Raw genomic sequence first — 22,911 nt, forward strand, 5'->3', positions numbered from 1 at the left:
AACACGGCTCAAACATCAGTTTCCTAATTTACAAAATAATAATAAGATAAATAAATTTATAAATAAAATTATAAATAAATAAAATTAAATTTCTTAATATTTTAATAATTTCAGTTTCTTTGAACTATCGCTAATTCTCTACAAATAGAAAGATTGAGTGAGGCTTGACGGACACTCAATCTAAATCCTGGATTGGATCCTGGGTTTACGCTCTTTCTGAGGTGCATAAAATGCATCATATTTTCAATTAATTAGAAAAAAATTACAACCAGACAATTTTTCGAAGAGCCCCTGTTTTAGGGATTGTATTTAGTCATTAGATTGTGTGGTTTAAATATGAGATCAAACCATTTATAATTGCAGGAGAAAAGTTGTCATTGGTAATACCTGGACAAGCCTAAAGAAACGGGTTAAAAACATGGTCTTCTGATTAAAATTTTTTTTATGATTTTACATTTTTCTAGCTTTCTGTAAAAAATTAAATTTATTGAAGAGAGCTTGGATATAATTATTGAATTGCATAAAAGGCTGTGAATAAATACTGGTTTGTGGTTCGAGAAAATATCACAAAAGTAAAAAGTTTTATCTTGGGCCCAAGATTAATAAAAAAAATCTTGCAATCTAATATTTTGGTGACTAGTAGTCATTCGTCCAATAGCTTAGAACATTTTCAGTGCAAAATAAACTTTCTAAGCGAAAGGGCAAAAATTTTGAATTTGTTCATCTAATTTGTTTACAAAAATTTTTATTGTTATATTTTATCAAATATTATTGAATATTTATTATTTTAAGGAATACATGAAGTCGTTATGGCGATTGAAGGAAATTATAGTTATAAAACTTACATTCTAATATTTTGCCACAAGAATTGTTTATAAAGATAGTTATTATAAACTTTCAAATTAGTTTTGTTAATAAATGTCATTCTTACATTAATGAGAAGCACTTTTAGCGAATTTTGTTTTTTACTGATAATAAGACTTGTTTTCAATTTATTCATACAGTTGGTTTATAACAAATAAATAGAATAATAAACGAATTATTTGTATTTTATGTGTCACTGAATATTCATTCAAGACAATATTAAGTTTTCCTGATCAGTTATTACAGTGTAAAAAAGTGCATTTTTCCCCACTGTGCGTTATAAGTACGGTACGTTTGTTTATACACGGAGAAACTTTCGTTTGTAAAATTTGATAGTATAATATTTATTTTTACAATACGACAATAGCAAGACAGGATATAGAGTCACTATTGCAAGAATTACTATTGTGAATATTAAACGCTGAAGTTACTATGTTTATTAAATTATAAGATAAATAATTAAATAATTACACTTATACCAAAAGAAACTTCCTATAATCCCTAGAACAGAATGTGAAGTTTACAAAACGCAATAGTAAAGACATTCTGTCTATGTTGAATCTACGCATTTCTAATTTTTTTCATAGAAAATAGGAAAAGCTGCCATGGTCGAAAGAGAAGACATACAGATATACAGACAGACATATAGACAGACGCATTCGTTAAAACCTGTTTTTCAGATTCAGGGGGTCTCAAAACGTGGACATTTGACAAAAACTGGGAGGGTTAAATTTTACACAAATGTAATACCTCCCTGCCGATGAAAAAGCAATGAAAGCTCACTGGCGAACGGCACTGGGTCGCCAGTGCGTTTTTCAGTGGCTGTTCGTGCCGATTTTCAGCACCTAAAACGCACTGAGAAGTGATGGGACGGTCGTATAATGTTTCTATTGTATTCGTCACGTACCGGTCGGGCAGAGTTATTTACAGTACCTGGTCGCAACCAAACCGTCGGGCAGTATCCATTTCATCGCGGTGTACCTGCTCGTCTTACCCTCTCCACTCGACTTCTCCTCACGCCCCTGACTGAGCGAGATTGCTGCGCCGGGCTTTGCCAGCGGGGGGCCCCTTTGTCCTAATGAGTCATAAAAATATTATATTCGGAATCTATATTTTTTGCGAATACAACGATATGTAACTTGCAATTAAAATATTGAAATTAGACTAAGTTATGGCAGATATTAGTTTGTTTTGACACTGACTAGATAGCATTATGGAATTTTCCATAGAATAGTTGAAAATGGATCAGTTTATTTGGTAGAAAATTCGCCTGTTGACAATTTAATAGAATATACGGATTTTTACCCAACTACCTAGAAGAATATTAAACTTGATACTAAGTACTTGAATTTTTAAACCAGAAAGACGAATCCTTAACAAAACATTAAACAATATAATTTTTTTAGTATACACATACACATATAGACATACACAATCATTTTATAATATTAAAAATGATGGTCGATTCTTGGGCAATCGAACAGAACTAGGGGTTGAAAAAAAAGGATTTTGAAAAATAAGGGCCACACTAGTGTATTAAACACAAAGGCAATTTATTAAAAGGAAATTAAACTTCACTTTCCACGGAATAGAATTAAAATGAATATACTTATTATAGTAGATTATAATATGGAAAATATAAGAGCATTACTTCCACCGGATGAGTATTAAATTGTCAACAGGCGAATTTTCTACCAAATAAACTGATGCATTTTCAACTATTCTACAGAAAATTCCATAATGCTATCTAGTCAGGGTCAAAACAAACTAATATCTGCCATACATTAGTCTAATTTCAATATTTTAATTGCAAGTTACATATAGTTGGAATTGCAAAAAAAAAAACATAGATTCTAAATATATTTTTAATTTGCTGATTAAAACTATAACATTTTTATGCATGGCATTTTATGCCTCATTAGGACAAAGGGGCCCCCGCTGGAAAAGCCCGGCATAGCAATGTCGCTCAGTCACGGACGTGAGGAGAAATCGAGTGGAGAGGGTAAGACGAGCAGGTACACCGCGATGAAATGGAAATCGCCCAAACTGTCTCCTGTTTTAGAATTTTCTTTCAATTATTAATACTTTTGTTTAATTTATGAATTTTCTTATTATACAAATTTATAATTATAACTTATACCCTGCCGATGAAAACGCACTGAAAAAGCAAAGAAAACGGACTGGTCAGTACGTACTCAGTGCTGTTTCTTCAGTGCTACTTGTACCGCTAGTTTTCTATACCTGGATTCCCCTTCAAGTGTCCATTTGAATTTTTAAAATGCTATGTTTAGTAACACTATAGTGTTCGTGAAAATCGGTGTGCCTATGCCAATGCGACTAGGCTACCAAGTAGACCAGCTGAAAGGGATTAAAAATCGAAATTTAAAATTGGTAAAATTTTGAAATTAACTACGAGAAGGTTAAAAATTTAGAATGTATGGGTTTAGATCATTTCAGATATCTAACTTTTTCTTTTGGATGTTTAAAATTGGAGTGAATATAACATATCTCGTAAACCTAAAAAATAATAGTAAACAATTGTTTTTTCTTTGATTTTTTTACTTGTTCAATTAAAGCGATACCTTCAATATAACTGATAACTGTAATTCAAATGTTGCATGAGAATTAGAAAAAAATAACTATTTTTCCTAATCTTCTAAATTTTCTACTCATATCATGGAAAAATCAGTGGCTGAAATCCAGTGAGGTATCCATGGGAGGATTAGAACGCCTCCCCCCCTCTTGATGACGGAACAGACATATTAACTTGACCATTGACTTACGGTACTATATCCTATGTTTATTGATTATACTAATAGTGTAATGTTGAGTACAAATTTTAACAATACATTTTGCATTAGTCATAATATGATAATGATTTATATAACATATAATATAAATAATATAATACAATACAATATTTCGTTTGAAACCCATATACACAGTAGGCCATTTAAAGTGGAAGAATCTTGCAACCCTGTAACTTTTGGCAGGGTTGTCATATCAATTAATGTTATGCCGCGTTTGAAACTTCAGTCGAAAGAGATTTTTACCATGGAGCAGTACACTCTAAAAGAACGCGCTGAAATTGTTCAGATATACATTCAAAATAACTTTTTAATTGTGAATACTAAACGTGCATTTCGTAAAAAAAAATTAAGTTAAAAATGCTCTAGGTGATAACACTATAAGGCGTTTATACGCTAAAGTTTCGAGCTCCGGTAGGCTTGTTAACGACAGGCACTTATTCAGACAACGAACAAGGAGTTCCGATGAAAATATCGAAGCCGTACGACGCAGTATTGAGGAGAAGCCAACGACATCGAGTTATCGCCGTTCTCAGGAAATGGGCATCGCTCGGACCACTCTCCGACGCATAATTCGCTGCGATTTGAAGATGTTTCTATACAAAATTCAAATGGCCCTGGCGGACCGAAGGAACCGAATGCAGCCTTCACAAAGTACCCGTAAAAACCCTATTGGGTCCCCATTCGGTTCCTTTTAAAAAAACACAAAAAAACAGAAAAATCAACTTTTAAATTGTTGAAATTCGGATTCTACGTTAAAATTCCCTATAGAAGGTCACGGAATAATCGCAATAGTTTTTTTTTAGAACGGTAAAAAGTTAAAAAAAGAATAAGACGTATAACGCCTTTAGACTGCTACTTACAGGCGATGCGTTTGAAGTGTAGCAGTCAACAGGCGTTATACGTCTTATATATTTTAAAACTTTTAACCGTTGTAAAAAAAACTATTGCGATTATTCCGTGACCTTCTATAGGGAATTTGAACGTAGAATCCGAATTTCAACAATCTAAAAGTTGATTTTGCTGTTTTTTCGAGTTTTTTAAAAAGGAACCAAATGGGGACCCAACAGGGTCTTTACGAGTACTTTGTAGAGGCCCCATTCGGTTCCTTCGGTGTGCCAGGGGGGACAAAAACTTAACCTAAATGATTATCCGCGCCGCCTTAATTATGCTGAAAACGAGCTTGACTTTTGGCGAAAAATCATCATGTCAGACGAGTCACATTTCTCGTTGAATGGAGCCGTAAACAAGCAAAATTGTCGATTTTTGCCACCGAAAATCCTCAATTAATTGAAGAACAGCCGTTTTACGACCAAAGAGTTACAGTTTGGTGCGGTGTTTGTGCGGGTATGATCATCGGACCTTATTTCTTCGAAAACGATGATGGAGCTACCGTAACCGTTAATGCCGAGCGTTATCGAGCGTTATAAATTTTGTGATGCCCATTCTTCGTGAAAATGATATGGTAGGCTACTGGTTTCAGCAAGATGGCGCCACATTCCACACAGCTCGAGAAACCATTAACTTATTGAAATCATTGTTCCCAGGACGACTCATATAGAAAAATGGCGATTATGACTAGCTACCCAGATCACCCAATTTAACGGCACCAAATTTTTTTTGTGGTGATATTTGAAGTCTAAGGTATACGTCAACAAGCCAAGAACTCTAGCTCTATTAAAAGACAACATACGACGTGAAATCGCCGCTATATCATCCGCTGCCATTTACGCGATATCATTTTCCAAAAGAAGTTGGAACAAATCTCCTTGAACTAAAACAAATGCTTATCTATATGAACAAGGAAAAAATGCTTTTTGTTATGTATTATTTCAGAAACAAATGCTACCTTGTGGAAAATTTTGTATCACTTTGCCCCGACTGGGACTTTTAACGACCGGGGGAGGAGAGGGTCCTGGCTTCTCTGTCCATGTGGACATATTCAATATATTATGAAAGTTTGGATATTCAGTTCTAGTCTTCAAAAGCAAGGAAGCCAAAAGCGGCGGTTAAATTTCGATTTTTCTTAAGAACAAAAGCTTGTGGATACAAGCAATAAAGTTAAACTAAAATTAGTTCAAGTTTTTTATTTACTTGTATTTATTCTTTAAGGGAATCCGCGGTTCTAGGAGAACATGCGTCCACGTGGATTTTTGCTAAAACCCTCGTCGCCGCCCCTCGTGAACAATAGTGAAGGATAATTAAAAATATGTAGGAAAGTTAAATAGATGTGCGCAGGTATATCGTATACTGAAATTAGCGTTAGATTCACACTTTAGTTGTACTGGCTACAGCATTGCTGAACTCTCCATGATTTGGATGTGGCGGAGATGTATTTTGATGCGTCCGATCGACCATTGCAGGCCAAAGATTGCTAATTCTATTTTTAGATTTTGTGAAAAATTGTGGCTTTAAATGTGCCCTATACTTCTTACCTCCTGGTACTGTTATATATATGTGATTTCTGGCTGGTACTGAGGAAGTTGGAAACCAGCTTCGGAGATGTTCTGGAGCGTACGCTTCAAAAGTGCCATCAGTTATGAAAAAATCGCTAAAGAAGAAAAATGATTTGATGTGTATCGAAGCGCTCCTTGGAGTATGCTTAAGATCATTATGATTGCGACGTATAGGTTCCCCGTTGATAACACCTCTGAATAGGATAGTCTTCAAGCATATATAAAATTGCAGCTCGGGAGGAGGTGCTTCGTTTATTCGGGTTTCTTGAATCCATGAGGGTATTTCGCGTGTTCCTCGGATATCTGCCATATAAGAACATTCATCATTCATTGTTAGACCTATTTTGTTTCCAGGGTATTGTGCATCTGCTCCTAATTTTGAAACAAAAAATTGACATTTATGAATGTTCTCTACACTAGTATTCTGAAATTTAAAAAATTCTGAACGGGTAAAAAAAACGATGTATTCATGAAATTAAAAATGTTTCTTTGGTAGTAGTTTTTCGATATGCCTTTTGAAGTTCTGAAATCAACGGATACCTTATTTTTTAAAATAAATCGACATAATCCTAAAAAAATATAACTGCTGGATTCTGAAACACTAGAGCTCTTGAATTTATAGAGAATCTGAAAAAATTCCAAAAATTTACGTTAATTTTAGTAGTATAGTCCGCTCTCTGAATAATGCGGCTCGTCAGTTTCCTTTTCTTGACCCCGTAAATACGAAGTTTATATGTGTGTATTTTTTTTTTTTATTTTGAGCCTACCAAAATGAGTCGTTTTTCTACAAGCATTGGCTCGGTAAGTATTTAATTAATTATTATATATACTATAAAGCATTAATCCCATACGGCACTCTGAAAAACGGCACTATTCAGAGAGCGGACTGTAATATTATAATTTCAGTAATTAAAAAAAATTCCAGGTCAATAATTGGATTTGAATTAACATACACTGTAAAGTTGTCAAATTTACAGAAACAGATTTTTTTATCCCAGATAACAATATGCTTGCAAGGTGCAGGCACGAGTGCGAATAAACCGTCACGCAGGTCAACAAACAGACGCACGCGTGCCGATGAGCTGCGAGATGCACACGTACCGATGAAGTGCGAGGCGCACGCGTGCCGATGAAGTGTATCCCTTCTAATTTTCTATTCTGTTTTGTGTGTCCAAATTCGAACTTTAGACTTTTCAAGAAAATTCCAAAAGTTGTTATATTAATCTTGTAGGGTTTTCAAAAATTAACTTTGTTCTTTTTCATAACGGGTGTTTTTCAGCTTACAATCTTAAGTTTAGTTTTTTAAATGTTGTAAATGTTACAATTTTAGTGATTTTTTTGCTGTGATTATGTTTTTAAATATAATTAAATAAATATTAGTCTAACATTTGTGTAGATTCAATGGATTTAAAATATTCTTATTGTACACGGAGCAAAATATTTCGCACAATGATATCGCAAAACCTCTGTTTTGAAATAAAGCGCAATATGATAACGTACGAGCAGGTTCCGGAACTTTTTGAGATATTATAATGCACTAAAATCGTTTGGTTACTACTAAAACCCTCGTATGTATAATAATATAATGTAAAATCTTATAATGTACGATATCACGATTTTACGCTATTATAATGTAATCATTGCAATATATAGCGCATAAATTACTGTATAATATTGCAATTCTTGCGATATCGTTTTCTCCGTGTACCTTCAAAACTAGTAAACGACATACGTATCTCTCAGTGAACGACACCCAACAGAAGGAAGTCATTAAGGAATTAAACGTCTTTTTTATCTTTAATATTTAATATCTTTTTAAGTGATTTTGGATTTCCGAACCTCAAAAATCAATTACCGACACCCCAGTGTGAATTCGAGAAATTTGTGAACTGATGAAATGAACATAACCACAATATCGAAGGTATTCCATTTCGCCAAAAATTTCGTATTTTCTTTTAAAAACACTTATAATTGCACAAAATGATGTTTATTATTGTCTGAAGCAACTAAATGGCATAATATTGTTACAAATAAACTTTGCAAATTACATTAACAGACAAATAACTTTAACATACGTTATAGCCTTCGGTGCAATTTTCTACTGCAAAAGCATGACTCCTACACCACAAATTGACGCTCACATAACCTGCCTGACGCCAAGGTTGGCAACGATGTCCGGGGAACCGTGAAGTTTAACGTTTGCGCATGTACAAAGCGCAGGTACAAATATAATTTGAAATAAGGTAAGTACATAATTTATTTTTAAAAAAATATTAATTTGATTCAACTGAATCGAATTCTCTCAATACAAAATATTAATAGGCTGAATGAGCCTCATTTTGCACGCACACACTTAACCGTCACTTAATCGTGAAATGTGCTTGCCATTTGCTTGCTATATGGGTCGCATCGTGCGAGTCGCAAGCCAGCTTGAAGCGTGCGTCGCACGATTGTTATCTGGGATATCTTGCGAAATAAATTTTGTTTCAAAAATGCAAATATTATGCTGTAAGTATATGTTACTTTTAACGTGATTTTTTATTTAACACTTTCACTGTCAATAGAAGAAATACTTATCGTGACAAAAATGTTTTGGAGAAAAAAACACTGTAGAATCACGTTATATTGGCAGGGTTAACGTTTTTGGGGTCGCTGCATCGAAATCTGCAGTTGGATTTTCATAAAATGGGTAGCAGTTATATTTTGAGGGTAGCTGATTTCCAATCTGGTGTTCAATTTATAAAATTAAAAATGACGGATTGGATAAAGTCGATGAAACACATAAAAATAGCAATCGTTCACTTATATTTAATAACAAAAAACGGAATCACGAAAATATTGTAACTATTGTTGATCCTTATTAAAGATATTATAAACCTGGATGCGGTACGCGGTGTCAGAGTGGGGGAACTATATATATATATATAGGACATCACATGTAAAATGTAAAAAAAAATAGGAAGAAATTTCGAGGTAAACCAGTGCTAAGAAAATTGGTCTTTGACAATTTTGTAAAAATGAAATAATCAAATATTTATACGAAAGAAAAACTTTCTTAACGTTTAAAGTTTAAAAAAATTACTGTCTAAATTTAAAATAACAAAAATTGAAAAAAATATATTTATGAAAAAAAAATATTTCAGTTGAAAATGTACGTAGTTTTTTTTTTACTAAAAATCTTCTGAAAAATCGAATTGTTAATTAAAAATTTTTTTCTTTAAACTTTGAGATAAATTAATGCTGATTTTAATCCTGTTTAGTTTAATTAGAAAATGTTATTAGGTTCAAAGAATATTCAGGGAGAAATTTTTTCCGTTTGAGGCGCACATGTTTTCACATTAATTTGTTCATACATTTTTTGTAGAATTATTTTAATTTTAAATTCAAACTATAATTTTGTAACACTTTAAATATTTAACAAAAATTTATTTGATAAAAACATTTTATCATATTTTTAATATATTAATAGTATTGATTCATAAACAATTTTATTATTTGGGAATTTTTCAATTCGATATTATTATACACTATTTGGGAATTTGATTAGTTTTGAAATTTTATTATTCGCTATACATCCCATTTTTATTCTTGGGTCTTGGCGATTTTTTCCAAATGTATTTCAGTCACTGGTAAACGCGAGTGAATTTCGTAGGAATATCTCTGAGAAAATAATTCAATTAAATCCGTATGTACGGTTATTCATAGTCCTACAAGATTATTATAACAACTTTTTTAATTTGGTCTGAAAGTTAAAAATTCAAAATTTGATCGTAATCAAAATAATGAAAAATCCAAAAATTCTATTTTATGGTAAAACTATGCAAGATACGAAAAAAGGGAATAGGCTGAAATTGCGCGCGCTGAAAATATATAAAAATTTGTCATAAATCACTTTTCTACAGGACGCGTAGTTTTTGTTCTAGGACGTGAAAAACAACATTAAAAAAATTCAATTTTTTTGAAAAAACGACACGAGGTACGAACTAAAATTAACTGACAAAAGTTGTTCGCCTAAAAAGATCTATAAATTTGTTATTAATCATTTTTATATAGAACAAGCAGATTTTTTTTTAAATCGTAAAAAACAAAATTGAGATTTAAAAAATATTATAAAAACAAGGACATAAGAATTAGTATGATTTAATTTTTCATCACAACTTTTTTCTTCGCAGCGTTTTTACATTTTTGTGAATACGTGTCGATTCTTGCAAAAACAAAAGTCACTTTGATTGATTGCAAACGCGAAAAATTAGAAATTTGTTTAATGTTAATAACGATTTAAAAAATAAGAGCATATAATAAGTTAGTAAAAAAATGTATGTATTATAATCGATTAGCGTCTGTTATGTTTTTTATGAAATCGTCGATAGTTACAATATTAATAACCCGCTTAAACTGAAACTGTTGGAAAGTTGTGTTCAAGCATCGTAGAAAAAACGGTTCGCCTAAAGTTTTCTCAAAGTTAAAGTTCATCGCATACTTTTTTCCATCAAAGTGTCCGAATCCCCGTTACCCAGGGAAAAAGTAGGATATTAGCCAGAGTTCATGACCGGCGCAGTACCGCGCCAGTTGTAATACATAAAAAATACCAGTATTGAGTGTTAGTACTGTACCAACTATCGGCATAGTACTGGTTTACAACTGGCTCAGTACTGACCGTCACCACCGATAAAATATCGATGCAGGAGTTTCGTCAACGGTTGGCGTGATACTAATATACTACTGGCTTAAAAGTAATATGCATTACTGGTGAGATACTAGTAGCGGCGTTTCACCAGCGATTGGTGTACTACTTCTCACATACCAACTTTAACACAGCAAAAAAAGTACTTAATTTAAGTAAAAAATTTGGCTTATTTTAAGGTGTCGCAAAAAGAAGCATAAGCAATCTGAAATTAAGAATTACGTCTGAGCATTAAATTAAGGGTATTAGATTCCTTAAATTCAGGTCGGGACTATTTGAAATTCAGGTTTGCTCGCTCTTCAATTAAGAATATATGTATACTGAAAGCTACTGTAACCTTACGTTAATATACTATCCTAACTGAAATTAAGGGTAATATTCTAACTAAAAACCAGGAATTTCTCACGCCTTACCGACACTCCTCAGCTGTTTTTATATAGTACTTATTCATTTTAGAAAATATACAAGTTGGTTTCACAAGTTAAAAAAAATATTGGAAAAGTAGGAAAAATGAAAAAAAAAACGGTATATTGGGGGCAGGTGTGATCCAAAATCTTCAGACAACCGCGTTCCCCGATGTATTGAAAGGGCACTCACGTTGCGAAGTAAAAAGTTGTGTAATAATTTAATTATTTTTATGGGTGTAATAATCCAAATATTGGCTAAAAACTGGAACTGATTTTACTGCAGCACTTTTTTAAATCCGTGAAACTAAAACTCCACGAATTATGGAAACATAGTATCATAGCCGACACTGACCAACGCTATATGGAGTATTGGAATATAATGCGACTAGAATAAATGGCCACGAGCTGTATAGTAGCGCAAGCGTTCTGTAACGTCATGCAAGGTAGTACGAACCTGAAATTCAGGAAGGTATATTCCTTTATTTTAGGTGACAAATGCCTTACAGGTTATTTCAGGTTGCCTTCAACTTACATTCAGAACTGAATATTGAAATTTAGGAGCATACTTTACTTTATTCCAGTAGAAAAATGCTGATTTCTCTTATTTAAGATAAATTAGTGCTTTATTCAAGATAGTTTGCACACTTAAATTCAGGTACTTCCTTAATTCAAGTCAAATTTGAAATTAAGTGGAATATAACTTTAAGTATTTATTTTTACTATCAAGTTCTGATTAAAAACCGACATAAGAATTCGGCCAGTGGTTGGCTTGATACTGTGTCCACTACTGTCGTGGTACTGATACGTATTACTGGTTAAATACTGACACAAGAGTTCAACCCACGGTTGGCATTACAACGGTGTACTACTCCCGTGTGAGGTTGCTGGTCCTCTATCGGGGGCCTCCCCAGGTTGCGAATAGGGGAACGCTTCACAGATATGGGTGGTACCGGGGAAATCAAATATCCCGGGGTGGACAAAAAGCAGCTAGGGGAAGGACCCCGGATAAGAAACCGATTATGGACCAGCTTCTTAGTAACACAATACCCCAAGAGAGGTTAGATCTCTCCACCGATTCCGATCGGGTTAAAGCCCCGATGGTCGGTGCCGGCTCCAAGGATTTTGGGGGGGAGCCAAAGAAGCAATCTTCAGCAGGATGAAGAACATAAAACGGAGACAAACCATAAGACGGCCCTAAGTGCGCTTTTGCGCAAGCTTACAGCTACCATTAATGAAATGAAGAAATATTGCGAGGACAGGCCAAATATAGACCGGAGAATTAGAGATGGCTTAGAAGCATCCACCTGTACCTTGAGCTAATTCCGAACTTCTCAGATCCTGGCGAAAGCTCGGCTCCGCGACCATCAATAAGATGCAACTTGCGGAAGTATCCAACAAATGGACGGAGCAAGGAGGCGGAACCGTAGGAATCAGCTTCCAGCCAACGGTGAATTTAGTGTAAGAGTAGAGGGTATGAAAGCTGCAGTACGATCCTCCCAATCATCTGGGATGAAAAAGACGCATGCACGTTCTGATGCAGTTATTATTAAACCTGCTACTGGAAAAAAATATGCGGACGTTTTAAAAGCGATCCGCAATACCGTCAATCCTGATCAAATGGGGGTTACAGTTAAAGGAATTAGGGAGACGAGAAACGGTGAGGTACTGTTCGAAATGGGTACAAGTGTGGAGGCCAGGAATATGTTTAGTGAGGCCCTAACAGTAGCTGTAGGACAGGATAGGCAGGTACGGCAACTTGTCCCGAAAGCCAGCCTGGACATAAGGGATTTGGCTGCAGCAACTGACGAGCAGGAGGTTAGGGAGGCCCTAGAGAAATTACCTGGGCTAGTGAATAGTAGGGAAATTAAAATTAACTTATCGAAACCAAGTCGATGGGGCACTAGGGTGGCTTTCATTAATAGCGATGAATTCAACGCTAAGAAGCTTGACGAGTTGAGACCTGTCCAAATTGGGTGGTTTAGTTGTAGAATAAGACGCAGGTTTGTAGTAACGCGCTGCTTTCGCTGCCATGGCTTTAGCCATATTGCGGTATCCTGAAAGGAGAAGGACTGATCGAAATCGTGTTGGAAGTATGGTAAGGAGGGGCATATGTCCCCGTCTTACAAGGAGGAACATAATTGTTATTTATGCAAGGAGCGCTTAGGTAGCAATTGAAGCATTGCATTTTTTTTATTTTCTTTAGGTGCTTGGTGTATAAAGAGCATAGTGGGATTAAACACTAATGGTGGTCATTATACAGGGCAACTTGGGTAGGAGCAGACTTGCCTCTGATCTACTGACTCCGATAGCGGTAGAACATAAGGCTGATCTGCTCATTATCTCAGAGCAATACTGCGGTATAGGTGGGGGAAACTGGTATGCAGATAACACTGGTACGCAGCAATCTGGGTGAAAAATTCATTCATTTTTTCAGTAGCTGAGACTGGCAAGGGCGATGGCTATGTATGGGTGAGATGTGGACACACAAGATACGTAAGCGTTTATCTCTCGCCGAAAGAGGGAATTGATGAGTTCTGCAGGAAACTGGATGGTCTTGAGGATGCAATTCAGGAGTTGGACGGAGAAGTCATTGTTGCAGGTGATTTCAAGGCTAAAGCACTTGAATGGGGCATGTCGTGGACTTGCAACCGGGGACATAGGGTGGTTGAGATGTTATCTAGGCTGGATCTAACGACACTCAATACGGGTACGGTCTCAACATATAGACGCTGTGGGTGCCGAGGAACCATTATTGACATCACGCTGGCATCTTCGGGTGTAGCTGACTCAATACATGGTTGGCATGTCCTTGAGGAACTTTCTTGGAGCGGTCACCAGTACGTCAAGTTCTGGGTTGGTCAAATTCTGATGGAACATGCAGTCTTGTTGGTTCTGTGAGGATCCGGGGGTGGAACGCAGCTAAGCTTAGTCGACTGGCGGTTCTTGAAGTGCTGGCCAGTGCGGGTGGTCTTACTATGGAGGCTGTGCGCCCTCATAAGACTACGAGGAAACAGGCTGAAAATGTTGTTGAACGGACTATGGGCCTAGTCAAGAAGTCATGTGACAGGTCAATGCGTAGAAAGTCAGGGCACCGGCATTCAGAAGTGAATTATTGGTCAAACGACAACATTGCTGATCTACGCAGAGACGCTCTGATAAACCGCAGGAAGGCCCAGCGTAAGAGAGGTCGCGCTGGCGTGCGTGAGGCAGAGATGAACTACCTTAAGGCCAAGAAAACGCTAAATAGAGCCATTAAAGTCAGCAAAAGGCAAGGTTGGGTCACGTTGCTTGATGAGGTTGATAAGGACGTGTCGGGTCCCGGGTACAAAATCGTTATTTGCAGCCTTGAATACCAGGCTCCAGAACCACCACAGGATCCCGTAGCAATGGAAGTAATAGTGGGTGCACTCTTTTCAGAAAATTCGGAGAGGGAGCGTCATCCGATACCGGTAGTAGCAGATGAAATACATCTATTTATCATCGATGAACTCTGCAGTGTGTTGTCTTCCATGGGCAATAGAAAGGCGCTAGGCCCAGATGACATACCATCGGAAATACTAAAAGTTATTGGAAATGAGAATACATTTGTGCTCCTAAACATGTATAATGCATGTTTACTTGCTGGCATATTTACAAAGAGATGGAAGATGCAGAGGTTGGTGTTGCTTGATAAGGGCAAGGGTCAGCCCACCACGCCCTCATCATTTAGACCACTCTGCATGTCAGACAACGCAGGAAAGGTTTTTGAGAAACTCATTCGGGATCGTTTACGGAATTCTATAGAAGAAGCAGGCGGACTATCGGAGAACCAGCATGGTTTCTGCACGAACCACTCCACGATTAGCGCAATCACGGAGGTCATATCAATGACTTAGAAGGCATGGCTGGGTCAACCACAGGTCAAGAACCTCCTGTGTGCTGGTCACCTTAGATGTTAAGAATGCTTTCAACTCAGCGAGATGGGTTGACATCCTGCTTACACTAGAGCAGCGTTTCAGGGTGCCGGCTTATCTAGGAAGGGTGATTAGTGATTACTTGTACGATAGGCGGCTATTATATGACTCTACTGATGGACAGTAGAGTCGAAAAATCACTGCAGGAATGGCTCAGGGGACTGCGCTAGGTCCAGATCTCTGGAATGTGTTTTACAATGGGGTTTTGGAAATTGTGCTGCCAGAATGGCCCAAATTGATTGGCTTTGCAGATGACCTTGCTGCCATGGTTTTGGCAAGGAACATAGAACAAGCCCAGCGGAGAGTAGCTCATGTCATTTTCCTCATGAACAACTGACTTAAAGACCACGGGCTCTCGTTAGCTGCAAACAAGACGGAGGTTGTTGTCCTTACGCGGCAGAGACATTATGATGAAATTCTAAGTTTTGACATTAAAGGTGAGTCGGTTTTGGCTTCCAAAGCAGTCCGATATTTAGCTGAAACTGTGGACCAGAAGTTTACGCATTGACGACAGATCCAGAAGGCAGCAGATAAAGCCAGCGTGATAGTGGCTAAACTATCTAGGCTTATGTCTAGCCTCAAGGGTCCTAGAGCTAGCAAGAGAAGGATTTTAATGAGTGTTGCTCATTCATTCCTCCTCTACGGAACAGAGATATGGCCTGGTGCACTGGAGGTGAAAAAATATAACAACAGAATGGTCTCGGTACAACGACATTGTGCTATGCGAATTGCTAGTGCGTACCGCACTGTCTCGGCTCCGGCTGTGATGGTTGTGACGGGAGTTATCCCCATTTTCCTTCTCGCAAAGGAAAGAAAAAGGACATTCAAAAGATCCCAAGTGGAAGAAGATCGTCCAGGGATCAAGGTACACGACAGAATAAGAGCTCTAGAGGACTGGCAATGCTGCTGGTTGACCAAAAATAGAGGTAGGTGGACAGCGCGTCTAATTGTAGAGGTGTCTCCGTGATTCGAAACGAAGCACGGTAAGGTGAATTTTTACCTAACCCAATTCCGCTCGGGACACCGACACTTCAATGCTTTCTTACATAGATGAAATAGAAAGGACAGTCAGTATTGTGACTACTGTCCCAAACAAGGGGACAATGTAGAATATACATTCTTCGAGTGCGACAGATGGGCTATCAAAAAGCATGCCTTAGAATGTTCCCTGGGGAGTGTGTTCACACCTGAAAACACTATAGCGCTGATGTTAAGCAACCAAGAAAACTGGGAAGCTGTGGCTTCGTATGGCGATTCTGTCCTACGGCAGAAGAAAGAAGAAAAATTGAGGCTGCTTAGCAATCAGCAGTGATGGTTTGACATTAATTTATTAAGCAGTAGAGAATTGTACAATTTTGTTGCAGGATAAATGATTTCCAACCGGGGTCGAAGGTCGGCGAGCCCTATATGAGACATTAGTCTCTTCTGCCGAGGACAACGCGTGCCCCTGGAGGGATGATAACTGCCAATAAAGACAGAATCCCAAGTAGGCAAGTAAGTGGAGAACCGATGCACGCTTATTGGCCTTATGCCCACGTTCCTGAGGTAATGCGAAAGCGGATTCCGGGAACATGGGTTGGCGGGAGAAGGGGTTTTAGTCAGTAAAAATCTGACACTACCCATACTAAGAATTGCCTACATGCTTGTAGACAATTGATAGTATGGGTGTCTTATCCAAGATTTCCCCTTCTATAAAAAAAACGGTGTACTGCTGACTTAGGAGTAATATGTAATACTAGTGAAATACCGGAATCAGCACTTTACCAGCGATTGGCGCACTACTGGCCAGTGGTTGTCTTGATACTGGGTCTACTACTGGCGCAGTACTTGCATACGATACCGCAACGACAAGACGCCTCGCCACGTGGGTTGACTATCTTCATCGCTTCCATTATAGTTCTACATGGACGCGTTTTCGGTTACGTTCGGCGTCAAAAGCAATAATCTGGCTCTTTTTTTCACAGTAAATCGCGCAGATAGAAAGAGCCAGAGTATTGCGTAAAGCGTCTATGTAGTACTAGTGTTTCTTTATCGATCGACGAGAATAAAGGAGGGAAGAAAATGAAGAAAGCACGCTCAGAGCTTCTTTGATCGCAGCTTCGACCGACTAAGAATTTCTCAATTTTCAGATGTTACCGTACGTTTGAGTTTCTATTGTTTTTATTTCTAAAATTAGATTTATAGTATGGGTTTTAATTATCGATATTCGATACAAAGAATACTAATTTCGAAAAATGTTTACACTAAATAATTTGATTAATTACTCACCTCAAAGATATCTTGTTTCATCAAAACACAGGAACCTTGTTGATGGCGAAAGCTGAAATAATTCTTAGCCAGTGTAAGCCGGTTGAAGCTGCGCAATCGAAGAAGTCGATCGATAAGTGGCAAATAAGAAGAAAGACAATGATGAGAAAAAAACAGTTTAGGTTAATTTTTTTATTTTTTATTTGGAAAAATTGACTTAAAACACAATAATAATTTACACGCGAAATTAAGTTGACACGAGTTGCAAATAAATACTCAAACGTACAAAAACATAACCTAATAAATTCAATTTGCGACTGACTGTTCACGATGCTCAACTCGAAATACAAGTTTCCCAACATTTTTACACTAAAATGTTTGTTCACTTACCATTCTCAGCAATATCTCCTTAAATTAAGGCACCCTAACACATAGAATACACATATAAAATTTTAGAAATTCAAAGCCCGTCGAAACTGCGATCAACGAAGCTCTGAGCGTGCTTTCTTCGCTTTCTCCCCTCCTTCGCCCACGACGATCGATAAAGGATTGATGAAGATAGGCATTGTTGAGACAATAGCCATTGTTGAGACACGTTAAATTTCACATGACCCCAGAGCTAAGAATATGTTGGAAAAATTTTGAAAAAAATCTGAAGTGTCCTACAACATGTTCAGAATCCAGTAGAGACCTTAAAATTTTATAATATTTAAAAATGTCCGTTTTGCAAGGATTTTTGTTGAATGTTTTATTTAGGGATTGAATAGAGCTATCGCCCTGTTTAATGGCTTAAAATGTGAAGTAATGTACCCTGATTTATATTTCGACCACAAAACTGAATACAAATTTTAATTTCGCGATTAAAGTCGCTCAGAATAATTCGGAGTTTAATGAGGCGAGGCGCGTGGCACAGGCGTAGAAAAAAGTGTAGAAAAAAAAGGTCCGTCATACTTCTCAGCGGCAGGCAGCCGTTTTCTCCAGACTTTCCCACAGCTGCTGCTCGCTCAGCAGGGCCGTCTCAAAGCTTTGAGGCGGACTACGCCCTTCTCTTCTGATACAAAATTTTCATAATATAATACAGTATCAAGCTTGCACACGAATTATCTTGTATTTTGTTTATTTAATATAGTACACTTATTTCGGTATTGTAATATAATTTTGTAATTATTAGGCTGTTAATTCGCTATTGCAATATATGTAAAAGGAATAATTATTATTCTACAAAGATACGTGATTGTAAAATTTTGTTAGCAATTGCCGTTTATGAACAATTATTTTCATATACATTTGTGCTATAATTCTAATAATTATTATTACTTATATATTATATGGGTGCAATTTCATGTCAAATCATGTGAAGAACTTAAGCTTTCGTTTGTAATTTTTATGAAAATTGTAGTATTTGTTCTCGTAGGTGTTAAAATAAAAACCTTGACATGGTATTTGAATAATTCCCAGAAATGACAGGATACTCAAAGTTGAAAAATTTGGCCCTTTTTCTTTGAACTCTAATAACTTTTGTGATTTTAATTTTATTAAGTTGTATTTTTTTTAATATTCGCAATATGCTGCAGTTCTGATCAAAAATTTCTTGAAACAAAAAATGTCAAAACCTTCTTGAATTTTTCAAAAACGAATGTTTAAACTGAATTTCTGAAGAAGTACCCAATTAAAAAAATATATAGATAGCTTCCACTATCCTCTAAATAATTCAATTTACAAATTCATTTTTGAAAAATTCAAGAAGGTTTTGACATTTTCTGTTTTAAGAAATTTTTGTTCAGAACTGCACCATATTACGAATATTCAAAAAAATAAACCTTAATAGTATTAAAATCACAAAAGTTATGAAAGTTTAAAGAAAAAGACCAAATTTTTCAATTTTGAGTATCCTGTCATTTCTGGGAATTATTCAAAAATCAAGTTAGAGTTTTTCTTTCAACACCTACAAGAACAAATACTACAATTTTCATAAAAATTATAGACAGTAGCAACTTTAATCGCGAAATTAAAATTTTTATTCAGTTTTGTGTTCGAAATATAAATCAGGGTACATCACTACACATTTTAAGCCATTAAACAGCGCGATAGGTCTATTCAATCCCTAAATAAAAACATTCTACAAAAATCCTAGCAAAACTGACATTTTAAAATATTTTAAAATTTTAAGGTCTCTACTGGATTCTGAACATATTGTAGGACACTCCAGATTTTTTTTCAAAATTTTTCCAACATATTCTTAGCTCTGGGGTCATTTGAAAGTTAACGTGTCTCAACAATGGGCCTCGCGACCGCATTTTTACTTGTATTTTGCTAATTACCTCGGAACAAAATTTTTTTACGCAAATTAGAGAAACAGCATTTCATTAAGAAAACTTAGCGGATTCGTGTGGTTCTTATGCGAACCTCTTGACATTTTTTTCTGCGGAGTTATTGCCTTCTAAAGTAAGGGGTCTTGATTTAATGCGGCGATATTAGTATCAATACCAGTATCAGTGTCAAAAATAATGTGGCCAGTAGTACGCCAATCGCTGGCGAAACGCCGATACCAACATTTCACCAGTGGTGCATATTACTTCATAGACCACTAGTACTATTGCTAGTACACCACTATTTTGCCAAACGTTGTTTGAACTCCTGTGTCAGTATTTGACCATTAACACGTATCCGTGCTGCACCAATAGTAGACCCAGTATCAAGGCAACAACTGGCTGTACACTTATGTCGGTTGTCAATGAGCACTTAAAGTTGGTATGTGACTAGTAGTAGTCCAATCGCTAGCGAAACGCTGATGGCGGCATTTCACAAGTAGTGCATATTACTCCCAAGCCAGTAGTACACCAGATGATGCCAACCGTTGATTGAACTCTTGTGTAAGTATTTGACCAGTAATACGTTCAGTACTGCGCCAGTAGTATACCTGTATCACGCCAACCGTTGGGGGAACTCCTGTGACGGTATTTCACCAGTCGTGACGGTCAGTACATGGCCAGTTGTGAAACAGTATGGCGCCAACCGTTTGCGGAATTCTTGCTTCATTTTTCTACCAGTAATGACAGTCAGTACTAAGCCAGTACTATACCGATGGTTGGCACAGTACTAACAGCCATTTCTGGTATTTATGCTGCAATAAAACTGGCACGGTACTGTGCCGGTCGTTCAATTATTAATACGTAGGTTTTTGGAGACGCGGATTTCAAATCCGATGTCGGATTTAAAACTTTTTAAATTGCGCATTCAATATGGCGGGCACGAATTATCATAAATGTTCGGACCTTGATAAGATTGGTGAAACTACTTATGTTTTTGGAATCGCTGAATCAAAATCTGCTTTTGCATCTTTATAATTCAAATTGGGCCATTCAATATGGCGGACATGATTTATTAAAAAAAGGAAAAATTAACAATTACATTTTTAGTTTAACGACTGAAAAAACATAAATATAGACACTCCGAGAAAGTTCTAAATCGTTTTGATCATTTTGGTTTGCCACATTGGATCCGCCATTTTTAATTTTTTACATCCAGCACCTGATTTCAATTCAGCGACCCCAAAAACATAAGTAGTATCACCAATCTTACCAAAGTCTGAACATTTTAAATAATTCATGTCCACTATATTGAATTCGCCACTTTCAATTAAAAAAAATTAACATCAGATTTGATATCCGCGACCACAAAAACCTAATTATCATCGATTTTGTCATGTTCCGAATATTTTTAATACTTGGTCTCTGCCATATTGAATCCGCCAGTTCGAATTAAAAAAATTAACATCATATTTAAAATCAAGGAATCCAAAAACTTAATTAGTATCAATTTTATTAAGGTCCAAACACTTTTAATTAGCGACCACCATATTGGATACGCTATTTTGAATTTGGAAAATTTGGCCCAATAAATCAAGTACAATTAAATGGGATCACCTTCAATCATTGTCTTTTGAAAGGGCCCATGTATGTGCCATGATGCCAAAATAGCTATTTTTTTTAGCATTAACTGTTTTTTATCTAAATATTTCTGTCAGTATCAGTGTATAATTAGAATAAGAGACAAAGAGTATATCAGTTTCTTGAAATTAATTTAAATTAGAAATCTGAATTAGGGCGTCATCATGTGAACAATAACTTAAGCCTCGTTCAAGGTAAAGAAATGTGTTTTTCCGGAAGTCTTATTGTTATAGTTTTTTCCAAAATATTTGTATACTAATACTACTACACAGAGTGGATTGTTTCTTGTGTTGTAATTGTATATAACTTATAGTCGAAATTTTAATTCAAACAGTAAATAATTTGACCAAATAAATAAATAAGTACGTTTCGCATTGCACAGAAAAAAGTATATAAAACACTTTGCTTTACAGGAACCCATTAGAACAACCAAAGTGCTTTAATGTTAAAGCTGGGAACTTTAAGAATTACCTAGTGGAAAAATCCGTGGTCCGTCGGAGTTCACCCCTGGCGCAGTACTGGCCGAGTACTGGTGACCAGTACAGATTATAGGCAATGCGCCTAGTACTGGTGGACGGTTGGCTGTACGATCGGGGCACTACTATGCTGACCGTTTAAATGTTTACAAATAGAGTATAGCAATAGTGGGTGTTAAAATTAAACAAATAGTTTGACATTTACACTTTAGTAATTATAAATAATATTTGAAACATGAGCAGCCGTATGATGATGAATGACTGGTTCTGAAAATAATTAAATGATTTTTTTTATAATTTTGAAAATATACTACGGCAATCTGTACTGGGCCAGTACTGCGCCAGTGGTGTATTTTCATCTGGGTAACATAATTTTAACTGTAGCACTTTTGCAAGAATGTATCGAATTTTTATTATACATAGATTGATTTGAATATTATTTTAACACTTACGTCTAAAATGCAGTAATCCCATGAAGGCCAAGAGTACAATTTGAGCAAATATGTCCATTTATTCTCAGTAGACAAAATAATAGGAAACAGAAAGCCAACTTTACAATAAGTTCGTAAAAGAATTCACGCGATAAATGACTACGTGTGCTGACTTTTATCGCTTCTAAAAAATCATGACGCTTCATTTATTCTATAAGATAATTCGACTGGAAAAATGAGGATTGTTGATATTACACCGGAAAACATTCCTTATTTGTTAAACTGAATTTACCCGTAGGACATTCAGAGTTATTGAAAAGTATGAAATGCTGGCGCGGATCGAGAGAATTGTACTAGGGGGGGGGGGGGGGGGGGGGGGGGGCATCAGAAAATTATAAAGGCATGTTGTGTTGACACACACACCAACACACACTCACACCAATTTGAGGAGAGTTAGAAAATCTTGGGGGGGGGGGCAATCGCCGTTTCGCCATCATTGTAGATCCGCGCCTGACGAAATATAGTTCAAGGTTGTGTAATGGAGGCAGTAAGAATAAAAAATTAAGTTGCCTTTATCTTTCAAGTTGCTCTCTCATTAATAAAGATGATGAATTTTCAAAACCAAAAAGATAAATG

General features: G+C 36.3%; 1 protein-coding gene across 1 annotated transcript; it reads right to left on the reverse strand.

The window, feature by feature from the left end:
* Positions 1–4,921: 4,921 nt before the first annotated feature.
* On the reverse strand, positions 4,922–22,353 carry LOC117170100. The gene is made up of 2 exons (XM_033356627.1): positions 22,297–22,353; positions 4,922–6,499 (listed from the first exon to the last, which is right to left on the reverse strand). Exons 1-2 carry the CDS (start codon positions 22,316–22,318, stop codon positions 5,940–5,942), a joined length of 582 nt encoding a protein of 193 aa, XP_033212518.1. The 5' UTR covers positions 22,319–22,353; the 3' UTR covers positions 4,922–5,939.
* Positions 22,354–22,911: the final 558 nt, after the last annotated feature.

The sequence above is a fragment of the Belonocnema kinseyi genome, chromosome 3, assembly GCF_010883055.1.
Source record: "Belonocnema kinseyi isolate 2016_QV_RU_SX_M_011 chromosome 3, B_treatae_v1, whole genome shotgun sequence".
Taxonomy (NCBI): Eukaryota; Metazoa; Arthropoda; class Insecta; order Hymenoptera; family Cynipidae; genus Belonocnema; species Belonocnema kinseyi.

Coding starts and splice junctions, on each gene's coding strand:
- LOC117170100 (XM_033356627.1), bottom strand. CDS start 22,318: ATGGGATTACTGCATTTTAGAC. Junction 6,500..22,296: donor GGGATTACTGCATTTTAGAC/GTAAGTGTTAAA, acceptor TTTCAAAATTAG/GAGCAGATGCACAATACCCT.